A 12,314-nucleotide genomic window follows, 5' to 3' on the forward strand; every position below is an offset into this window, starting at 1 on the left:
GTCCCAGCTGATGGGGTGACACTACCGTCAGACAACAGGCAAGACTGGTGACAAACAAAACCCTCAGTGAACATTGATGAGAGAAGCAAATGGGGATGGGAAGTGCTGGTTCTAAGAAGGCTGGAGCTCTCTGGTCAATGACTCAAGCTTCTGCATGGGTCTTGGGTGCTCAAACATCACCCCTCACTAAGGGTCCTACCCCCTCTGCGTCACGAGGAGAGATCTGGAAACTTTGAAAGACTCTTGTTCCGAAAAGGTTTTGTTGCTCTAAACTCTCCATCTAACCATGATGTGCCTGCAGGAAAACAAGGTACCGTCCTCTTCAGCTTGGGCCTTTAAACACACTGCTCTCTCTGCCCTTCCTACGCACACACATCTATCCACACCTACACACACCCCTACTCACACCTACATACACATCTACCCACACCGACACACTCATACACCTACCCACACATACACACCTACACATACACACCTACCCACACATCTACACACACATCACTCACACCTACACACTCACACACCTACACACACATCTACCCACACCTACACTCACCTACTCACACCTACACACACCTACACACTCACCTACTCACACCTACACACTCACCTGCTCACACCTACTTGCCCTTCTTACACACCTACACACACCTACACACTCACCTACTCATAGCTACATACACATCTACCTACACCTACACACCTACACACTCATACACTTACCCACACCTACACACCTACACATCATACACCTACCCACACATACATATCTACACACACACCCCTACTCACACATACACACCTGCACACACCTACACACACACCTACCTATACATCTACCCACACCTATACACACACACACACTCACACACCTACACATACACACCTACCCACACCTACATGCACATACACTCACACACCTACACACACACACACACACACACACACACACACACACTTTAGCCTTCACCCCTTTAGTCTACACCTGTGGAAGTCCTTCATCTTGCCTCCTTCCTGCTAGTTCTTTTACAGTAGACCCTGCGGGCATTTTAGTAGAAACTGAATCATCCAAAAACTCATGGATTTGAGTCAAAACTGGTCATTTTGAATCATCCAAAAACCCTTTCCCTCAAAGATAGAAAAAAAGCTTAATGCCAAACCTATCCAGAGAAGAAAAAAGTGAGGCACTGACATTTTCATTTTAAAGGGAGTTAAAGAGTTCCCATTGTGGCTCAGCAGTAATAAACCCAACTGGTAACCACCATGAGGACACTGGTTCAATCCCTGGCCTCGTCCAATGGGTTAAAGAAAGAAAAAGAAATGACGAATATACAATTATACAGCTTCTGTCACTCAGGCAAAAAGAAAGAAAATCGAGGGAGCTGAACATTCCTAGAGCGCTCTCGTTACCATGCAGCACAGAGCCTGCGGCGGCGGCCACAGGAGAAATGACATGTGGATGAAGCAGGTGACAGTGAGGCTGGTGAGATGTGGACATACGTGGGAGGCATCTTTGAAAATACAATGGAAAGGACTTGCTGCTGCATTAGACACAGTAGGTAAAAGAGCAGTGAGGTGAATTACGGTGCCACCTCCTGTCGCAGAAAATTGAGGAAAATAGGACTTTTAAGAAAAATCTGTTTTCCTCCTAGACACATTAAGGTTTTAGTGCACCAAGTGAAGATGTCAGAAGACAGGCTCCAACTGGTGCTACAGATTCAGGGGTTGACAAATATAAAGATATTTAAAGGCACGGGAAAGGATAAGTCACCTAAGAAGAGAGTGGAAGAGGGAGAGGAACTCGGGTCCAAGGTCTGAGGCATGGATGGAGGTGAGACAGGAAAGGAAGAGCAGGAATGGAATGACTGGAGAGAGGGAAGGGCATTGCGGGAAGGTGGCTGCAATGTTTCCCTTATCCCATTATCGTAAAGTTTCATGGGTCCTCCTCCTTCATTCCTTAAATTTGTAAGATCTCGTTTCCTCATTTTTCTCCAGTGCTGTTGCAAAAGAGGAAGTTGTCTTCTTGTTTTATGGGGAAGAGAGTCTTTGGTTTCTTTCATTTTTATATTTCTGTTTACTTTTCACTAGAAAGCTGTTCAAATTAAAACAAATTATTTTCACCATAACCTACATGAATAAGGGGACAGAAATTTTAACTCGGAGAGAAACCACTTTTTCAAAGCTAAATGAGTTCATTGGATATATAACGTTTTTTAAATCCTAAGTGGTATTTCCCACATATTTTTAGATGACGCATAAGAGAATGAAGCATGAATCACATTCTGCATTCTACCCCCTATAGGAAGGGACCTCGATAAGAGAAAAAAATCTATAAAAGGAGAATTCCAGTAGCATTTTTACAAGCTTCACTTTTCCATAATCGAAACGCCAGCACCCACTGAAATTCCTCTCACAGAGAAAGGTCAATCTTCTTACCGTATATGTCAATTCCATTCCCCTGAAAGCAAAAATGTTATTTAGAAACCATTTGTTTCAGAGGGTCTTTATCTACAAACTAGACAAGAATAAAAAATAAAAATCTATAAGGGTAAGAGAAAGAGCCAATATTGCATCGAGGGTAAGCATCAAATACTGCATATAAACTGAGGCAAAGCCATCACATAGGCTAATCCATAGTGTGCCAATTAGGGAGCCTATTTCTTTAAAATAACAAATTACAAATAATGTTACATTTAGATAATCACCCACCTAGTGAAATTAAAAGAAATCCTACTGGAGTTCCCACAGTGGCTCAGCAAATTAAGATCCTGACTAGTATCCATGAGGATGTGGGTTCCATCCCTGGCCTCACTCAGTGGGTTAAGGATCCGGCATTGCCACAACCTGCGGCGTAGGGTGCAGATGAGGCTGGGATTTCATGTTGCTGTGGCTTTGGGGCAGGCCAGCAGCTGTAGCTCCAATTCAACCCCTAGCCTGGGAACTTCCACATGCCTTGGTGCAGCCTTTAAAAAGAGAAAAAGAAAAGAAGTCCTACTGTTACATACGGCTTTTTTCCCAGTCTACATCCATGCATTTCAGCACTTAGCTAATTGCATTAAAGATCTCTTTTACGCCTCTCTTTACCTTGATAGACCCTGAGCGCTTGAGTCATAACCACTGTTCCACCCTAGGGCTAGGGCCGGATCTTCAGAGACGCTCAGTAAAGGTCCATGATTCACTTCAATGAGAACCATCTGGAGGAGGTGTCAAAATGCAGATTCCTGGACGCTGCCCCCACATATGTGGAAATAGCACATTTGTAAGGATTTCTAAAAGGCCTTCAAACTTTATCAAAGAGGGACTAATGACTCCAAAAGGCAAAACTAGGAAGAGCTAGGGGCTGGTATTTCTTCCATTTATACTACTGCTTCGAAATTACTACCAAAAAATTGGTTGGATAAAAGAGAAAGTGTCACCCTGGGTAAACCTTCATCTTATAACAGAAACCATTTCTGACTATTTCTTCTTAGTATGAACAGTGCATATCTCATGTATTTTTACTGCATCAAAGCAAATTTGGGGAATTTAAAACTAAGAGACCCTGGAGGCCATACCTTGTTACCAAAGATGTTAAGAAAAAAATATACCAAAGATATGTTAAAAACATAAAGGCCTTGACAATCGCATGTGTTATTCCCATCATTTAGTTAGACAAAACTCAAAAGTCTGATATTTAAAACTCCCAATCTTTATTGTTTTCATAATAAAAACATTCATCACTTTTTTCATGAAAAGGTTTTTATTTGAGTTCCATTTTAAATATCAGAAAAATCAAATTATTATAGCTTTACAAATAATTTACTTTTTGATCAATACATGAAAATGTACATTTAAGTAGAAATACAGTAAATATTACATTTTTAAACAATATCAAAATATAATTTCTAATCTCACATATTAATAGATTTCCAAATTCAATCTCAAAAACACAGTCTAAAGTATATGCTATGATTTTTATAATAGAGAAAATATTTCTTTCTGAAAAAGTAGAATATTTCACCTGTATATGGTCAATATTATATACATGGGACCAACAGGTCATAATATAAAATATTTACTTAAAACTATCAGAAACTTTTTAATTTCTCCTTTTTGTTCCTATAGCTTGAAAACATCTATGGATATACTTAAATCTCACAGAGATGTGATACGTCCAATTGAAATAAAAATGTCATACGCAACTTTTGCTCACCCTCCTAGCAGATAATAACCATCCTGAGTGATTTCTTAGACCTAGGTTTTCAGGTAATAGGTAGGAACGAACTGTGCCATTTGTATACTTCCCAATCTTAGAAACATTTTATGACCATGATACGTGTAAGGACTGGTAATTACTCTGATATCTCTTTCAATACATGTCAAGGGGATAATAAACATGCATTTTTTTATTACTCAGATGAATTTATCACATGTGTAGTTGTATAATGATCATAACAATCCGATTTCACAGGATTTCCTTCCCACAGCCCAATACATGCATTTTACACAGAGAAATAATACTTGGGTCTGTGAGTTGAGTAGCATCTCCTATCTCTTTAATCACTCAACAGTTTGGATAAAACACTCAACTATCCTTTTAACCTATCACTTCCACCAGAACCACAGCATCTGTATATTTTGAGATGGATCACAGAGTGAAAGGATAATCATAAGATCACTCTTTTACATCTTTGATGGATTAATCTGCTCTATTTAGAAGAACCATTATTTCGAAAACACCATTTTTTGTTTTTTGGGTTTTTTTTTGCCTTTTCTAGGGCCGCTTCCCACAGCATATGGAGGTTCCCAGGCTAGGGGTCCAATCGGAGCTGTAGCCACCGGCCTACACCAGAGCCACAGCAATGCGGGATCCAGGCCGCATCTGTGACCTACACCACAGCTCATGGCAACGCTGGATCCATAACCCACTGAGCAAGGCCAAGGATCGAACCCACAACCTCATGGTTCCTAGGTGGATTCATTAACCACTGCGCCAAGATGGGAACTCCTCAAAAACACCGTTTGCAAATGAAATCCATTTTGCTACTTGTTAGGGAGGCAACGATAAGGGATGGATCCAAGAAGGCGCTCTCTGGACTTGGCGGAGGCCTAGCAATAACATGGACCTAAGCAAAATCTGCTTTACCTGCAAAATGTCTATTTGTAAAAGGTATGGGGGGAAAATATTGCAAATGAAACATCATTTGGAAAAATTAAATTATCTCTATTTAGCTATTTATCGGTCACATTATAATATTGGCTATAGCAGCCCCAAACAGAGGTTAACTAATTACAGCTTTCATAATTGAATTCTTAAAGAGTTTCACATCATATAATTATATATTTTTGAAACATCACAAAAACTCACAATGGATGCATCTGTAGTCATCAAAATATGTAGACCTGATCAGAGCCAAGCTATGCTCAAAAGCCCATTGAACCCAACGTTCATTCATTCTTTGCCTTCTCTTCACACACACCAAAAAAACGTGCATTGCTGTGGCTGTGGTGTAGGCCAGCAGCTATAGCTTCGATTCGACCCCTAGGCCTGGGAACCTCCATATGCCCTGGGTGTAGCCCTAAAAAGACCAAAAAAAAAAAAAAAAAAAAAAAAAAAAAAAAAAAAAAAAAAAAAACAGAAGAAAAGAAAATGGCCTGTCCTCTTAGTGGCCACTGAAAGATGCTGTTTTGCATGAAAGGAAATGAAGAAGAAAATGATCAAAATTTTAAAAGAATAAAACAATCCTCCTCCATTGGGGGAGGTGAGCGTAAGTTCTTAGAGAACCAGAGAAACAACAAAGGCTTTTCAAAAACATTTAATGGGGCCAGTGAAATGGCATGTTTAAAAAAAAATGACTTTGTCTCATAGTTCCAGCAGAAGGGCAGCCTCCACCTGTGACAACTAGAAAGAAGCCCTGCATCCTTTCATGCACTGAGAATTTTACCAAAAAGGCACCAAGTTTGCAAAGAGATGTATTTTCAGGTAAGGGAACAAAATGAGGTAAAGAAACTGACCTCGTAATCAGTTGAGCAGTAGAGGTGAGAGAGAGGCATTTCAAGGGGGAAAAACCATTAGTATTAAAGCACCGGTGCCCGGGTGACAAGGTGCCTTCAGGATAATGCTCTTTTAATGCTAATAAGCAAGTTGTCATTGCAGCTGTACATGGCCATGGGTACCTTACACATCAAACACCTAGAAAGATCATGATGAGCACACCACTTTGTGAATATGAGATTCCACAAATCACACAGAATCTGCACCAAGTGTCACATGTGCCCAAAGGGAAGGGCAACCGGACAGCCATCAATAACAAACGACCTGCCATTTCAAATCTAGCCATCTGGTGCCAAGAGATTTTTGTTGTTGTTGTTGTTGTTGTTTGTTTTTTGTCTTTTTGCTATTTCTTGGGCCGCTCCCGCAGCATATGTAGGTTCCCAGGCTAGGGGTCGAATTGGAGCTGTAGTCTCCGGCCTACACCAGAGCCACAGCAACGCGGGATCCGAACCGCGTCTGCGACCCACACCACAGCTCACGGCAACGCCGGATCGTTAACCCACTGAGCAAGGGCAGGGACCGAACCCGCAACCTCATGGTTCCTAGTCGGATTCGTTAACCACTACGCCACCACGGGAACTCCGAGATTTATTTTTTTGTTTAAACTGAAATGTTTCTGTGGGCATCCAATAACTTTCCCATCCCTACAAATATCAGCTCTTTTTACCTAGGTCCTTCTATGAAAAGCGGTATGAAGAAAATAATAGGTATTTGGGGACTGCGGAAAGAAATTCACTAAACAAGCGGCAACAAATGCCTACAGCCTGGGCTGGATCCTATTTCCAAATGATGGGCAAGGGCAATGCACATTCTGCAACTACTTTTGTTACACATCAAGGACTAAAGCAGTTTCTGTGCACGTTTCAGATTAATGAGGCAAAGACTATCAGCTTCATGGCATTAAACTTCTGTACAAAAGGGAGTGGAAGGCAGTAAAAGTGAAGTTGCACCAGAAAACAACAGCGTTACCTAAGCATTACCCCAGCATGAAAAGAGAACTACTTCTGATTTCCTAGAATACAGCCCTCCCAGGTTATTATTTCTGATTTCTATGGCAGCACACAGCATTTTCCATCTAACACTTTAGAAGAACGCTTGGTCACACCATGCTCTGCCTTATTAAATGATCTATGTTGAAACCATTCATTTCCATTTCTCTTACATCTGTAAGATGTCAAGGAAGAGTGATAAGACAGGCATTTACCCTCAATTTTCTCAATAATGGAAGGTTTTAGAGAGAGTGCATTAGAACTCTAAAATAATAGGCTAATATATTTTCTCATTTTTCCTTTCCTCCTTCATTTTCACTGGGGAGAAATCTATTTCTGATAGCATCTCCTCTCATGTTTAGGGGGCTTAAAAGCATTGCTCTTTAACCCCCCAAAATGTTCTCAAACATGGTTATTTTCCAAGCAACCATCTTTGAAAAAAAAAAAAAGTTCTACAAAGACCATAAATACCTTCCCTGGAATGCTTATAAAAGGTAACACAACAGGAAATATGATTGGAAAAGTAACACTGTTGTAAGACCTGCTAAAAAAATAACCAATCAAATATAAGTGGTTTCTACCCTATCTGCCTCTTTTTCACCTTCTTCTACACGTGCAAACACATATACCACACAATAGATTACAACAAGTTTGAAGAAGCAAAGAAGCAATGACAAAGAAGAGAAAAATAAGTTCATCATTGTTTTGCAAAGAGAGAAAACAGGCCATAGACATCAACAGGCTATAGGAATCTTCCTCCCTTGGTTCAGAGGATTTAAAAAAAAAAAAAAGGTATTCCTAAACAATATTTTTCGTAGGCATAATTCACATTTCATATGCTGAAAATATTCTGTTCAAGCTACTACAACAAAAGAAAGATACTATGAGGCAAATTGTACTCCAGTCCTAGTTTTCGCTGCGTCAAGGTTTTGCAAAAGAACTACAAAGCTATTGCAATCCACTACTTATATGTGCAAAACAAAACATGGCTGTCAACAGGGAACAAAATAACCTATCTAGGCAGTTCCTGCTGTGGCTCAGTGGTAACTAACCCACCTGATATCCATGAGGAGGAGGGTTTGATCCCTGGCCTTGCTCAGTGGGTTAAGGATCCAGCGTTGCCATGAGCTGTGGCATAGATCGAAGATATAGCTTGGATCTTGCATTGCTGTGGCTGTGGTATAGGCCAGCAGCTGCAGCTCCAGTTCGACCCCTAGCCTGGGAACGTCCATATGCCACAGGTGGGGCCCCAAAAAAGCAAAAAACAAAAATAATAATAATAACCTACCTAGAAATATTCCTGAAAACTAACTTTAAAAAAGCTTTTGAATGAATATTAAAATCGATCACTTTTTAGGCAATTTATATTAAGCATACTACATGTGCAACTGCATTAATGCCCAGAAATCAAAGTTACATTGAGAATTATACTTCGAACATGTATTTCATACACAGAAAACCAAACCAGAGTCCATAACAGTGTCTAAAACAGGTCTTACTGTTTTTTTTTAAGGAACCACGGTTCATTCCTCCAGAGACGATGATTCACATCATGGTCATTCTCGTTTGGCATCACCAATGACTCCCCAAACATCAAAAACAAATTCATCTGGGAACGCAAAGTCTCCAAGAGTTTCATCAAGTGCCACCGCAAATTCATCTGGATTACCTTTGTCCTTTCCAGCTTCAAACATTGTGGTAGCTATCAAAAATAATTTTTAAAAATTAATGATACACAAAACAGCATCAGAGGACTGAGAAAAATGATACCAGGAAAATTACTAAGAGTAACATGTAGAGCTACATACGTCATACAAATTAAAATAAAAAGATACTCTCTATCAATCACGTATCAAGAGGGCAACATGGGGGGGTGGTGTTGTGTTTGTTTTGTTTTTTGTTTTTTAGGGCCGTACCTGCAGCATATGGAAGTTCCCAGGCTAGGGGCTGAATCAGAAAGAACTGCAGTTGCCAGCCTATACCACAGCCACAGCAACTCCAGATCCTTAACCCACTGAGCAAGGCTAGGGATCGAACCCACATCCTCATGGATCCTAGTCAGGTTTGTAACCTGCTGAGCCACAGCAGACACTCCACAAAGATTTTTTTTAAATCATCTGTTCACTGCACCTAGGTTTGCAGCCCTACCCCTGCCCTCTCCTCCATCTCGGAGCCCATCAGTTGGGAACTTCTGGTGTCCCTACGGGTGGAACAAGAGAAAACCCCATGGCTGACCCTGATGGGAAACCCACCTCCCCATAAACACTAGCTCTCTCTGAACCCCCTGCCACTCCTCCACCCCCAACTATGAAAAAGGAGAAAGGATAAGAATTTGCAATAGGAGTCAAGCTGGGGAGAAAAGGAAGCAGAAGGTATCTGTCTACTCATGGAATCAAGGTAACTTTCTGAGGCCCTTTCCAGTTTGGGATAGAATGTGAAGATGATACCCTTGTTCTGGTTTTCTAATAAAGTGTCTGGACCTCATATTTTCTGTCTGGGGAACCAGCATCTTCAGGCGTACATATTCCCAGGGGACCTGCTGCACCTGGCTGGGAGCCCATAAGGCTCAGCTGGTTTTTTCTCTGGCCCCTATAAGTACTAGCTACCAGGAAGAGACAGTATGGGTGTGACTTGGGGGCTTGAGTGAAGCACCCCCAGGTAAAAGAGCACCACCAAAGCCCAGCCTCTTTCTCCCTCCCAGGTTAAAGTTGAACAAATCAAAAGTTGCGTGATTTCTCTGAGTGAGCCAAGAGACCTAGTCTTTCAGCTGAGATCCACTAGGGCTCTTGAGAGCTTTTCAGAGCTACACCTTATCCCAAACAGTTCAGTACAAACACAGGTAGGCTGGGGGGAGGGAAAGAGATGTGGCCCATAGATAGGCACCACAATCAGAGCATTAGTGCAATAGGGATGGGGTGACCTGGGCAGGAATCAAAGGCCTAGTTAGAGTGATAAAGGCCTCCCATGGCTACAGAGCCTGGTGTAGGGTGGAAAGTGCAGGCATGGTAAGGAGGGCATGGGGGAGGGGGAGGAAGACAGCGGCCACACTGTTGAGAGATTTGTTACATATTTGAGCATCACAATAAATCATGAGGGTAACAGATTATAATTCCATTGAACAAAAAGGAAATAATGAATCCATAATGAAATGATTAGTTGATTGACAAATGGATGGATGGAAGGAAGGTTGGTTGGTTGGTTCAAGAGGAATGGAATATTTACATAGCTTCAAAATACCTTCCCTCCAAATACTTATTACAAAGAGAAAAACCTTACAGTTTTCTGTCTGACATTTCATTTACCAGAAAGCCCTCAAGCCTCATCCATGTTGTCACAAATGACAGGATTTCCTCCTTTTACAGCTGGATAATACCCCCTTGTACATATACCTCATCTTCTTTATTCATTCATCTGCCAATGAGCACTTAGGTGGGTTCCATGTTTTGGTTACTGTGAGTAGTGCTGCTGTGAACACAGGGGTGCAGGTATCTCTTCAACGTAGTGTCTTCATTTCCTCCACACATAAGGGAATCCATACTTTTTTTAAAAAAAGCTTAAAAACAAAAGAATTGTGTCTCCATTGTGGCCTCAGCAGAAACAAACCCGACTAATGTCCACGAGGATGCAGCTCAGATCCCTGGCCTTGTTCAGTGGGTCAGGGGTCCAGCATTGCCATGAGCTGTGGTGTGGGTCACAGATACAGCTCAGATCCCAAGCTGCTGTGGCTGTGGTGTAGGCTGGTGGCTGCAGCTCTGATTCGACCCCTAGCCTGGGAATGTTCACATGCCATGGTTGTGGCCCTAAAAAAATAAATAAATTAAAGTACCCTAAGGATTTCCTTGTGGCTGGTTAAGGATCTGGTGTTGTCACTGCTACAGCTCAGGTTGCTGCTGTGGTGGAGGTTCAGACCCTGGCCCAGAAACTTCTGCATGCTGTGGGTATGGCCAATAAATAAATAAATAAGCCTAAGATGCAAGATCATTTTTGTTTTGTTTTGTTTTGGTCTTTTTCAGGCCACATCTGCAGCATATAGAAGTTCCCCGGGCTAGGGGGTCAAATCAGAGCTACACCTGCCAGCCTACACCACAGCCAGAGCAACGTGGGAGGCCAGGGATCTGTCCTGTGTCCTCAAGGATGCTAGTCAGATTCATTTCTGCTGAGCCCCGATGGGAACTCCAGGATCATTTTTTTTAATTTCATAAGATACAGGATAATTTTGTGACCACTGGTATGGTAAAATATATTAGATGAAATATTTGATGAAATATTTTGAACTTTAAATGTTTATTAATAATTTTGTAATAATTTGAGGAAATCTTTTTGTTTTAATGTTTACTGAAAAAGCAGTACATAATTTTTATATTACAATCAACTCTGTTTTTATAAAAATATCTGCCACGGATGGGTAAAGGGGGAAGTGTATGTTAAAGCAATTATATAGTAAAACATTGATGATAGAATCTGGGTGACAGGTGTAGAAGTACTCACTATGAAGACTTTTAACTGTACTGCATGTTTGAAAATCATGCTAGGGAGTTCCCTGGTGGTCTAGTGGTTAGGACTTGGTACTTTGACTACTACGGCCTGGGTTCAATCCCTGGTCTGAGAACTGAGATCCCACATCGAGCTGCTGCATGCAGAAGCCAAAAAAAAAAAAAAAAGAAAAAAAAAGAAAGAAAGGAAAAAGAAATCACTGTAATAAAATATTAGTGAGAAGACTCTCTATACAGACAATAGAAGAAAATTTAGTAGACATATTCAAATTGGAGGGAAAGCTTTTTTTTTTTGTTTTTTTAGCTAGGGCCTTTTGGATGTAATAAAAACAACTATGGCTGATCTGAAAATTCTGTAGGCTCATGAGTACCAGCAGAATTCCAAAAATTATGTCCTAAGCCACTAAGATACACTCTAATGTCTATAAGGAATGCCTCAGCTCTTTCAACAGTCATAGCATTACCGTCAAGAAAGGAGGAAAGAACCCAAGCACCCTATGGTCAACTAATCCATGACAAAGGAGGCAAGAACATACAGTAGAAGAAAGATAGTCTCTTCAAGAAATGCTGCTGGGAAAACTGGAATGCTATATGTAAAAGAATGAAAAAAGAACACTCTCTAATACCATACACAAAAATAAACTCAAAAAAGATTAAAGACCTAAATATAAGGCCAGACACTATAAATCTCTTAGAGGAAAACATAGGCAGAATCCTCTTTGACATAAATCACAGCAACATCTTGTTTGATCCACCTCTTAGAATAATGACAATAAAGACACAAATAAACCAATG

The 12,314-nt window shown here is 40.9% G+C and overlaps 1 protein-coding gene across 14 annotated transcripts in view; it reads right to left on the reverse strand.

The window, feature by feature from the left end:
- GIPC2 (GIPC PDZ domain containing family member 2) overlaps positions 1-12,314 on the reverse strand; it is a 140,074-nt gene that overhangs the window by 48,402 nt on the left and 79,358 nt on the right. For 2 of the 14 annotated variants that reach the window (XR_014807952.1, XR_014807956.1), the window contains exons 6-7: positions 8,266-8,728; positions 3,671-4,793 (exon numbers count right to left, since the gene is read on the reverse strand). The exons of 1 other annotated variant lie outside the window; for it this stretch is intronic. Coding sequence is in view for 3 of the 13 variants with exons in the window: in XM_003356421.6 (XP_003356469.2) it covers positions 8,583-8,728 (146 nt within the window). In the remaining 10 variants the exon portion in view is untranslated. Of the gene's footprint in view, positions 1-3,670; positions 8,729-10,386; positions 10,580-12,314 lie in introns of those variants that run through there. 11 more of the 14 variants (XR_014807949.1, XR_014807955.1, XM_003356421.6 and 8 more) reach the window with 9 other exon arrangements.

Source organism: Sus scrofa, chromosome 6 (assembly GCF_054392235.1).
Source record: "Sus scrofa isolate SSC_HxYL_T2T_F1_AM1 chromosome 6, Sscrofa_HxYL_maternal_Yorkshire_Landrace_v2.0, whole genome shotgun sequence".
Classification (NCBI taxonomy): domain Eukaryota; kingdom Metazoa; phylum Chordata; class Mammalia; order Artiodactyla; family Suidae; genus Sus; species Sus scrofa.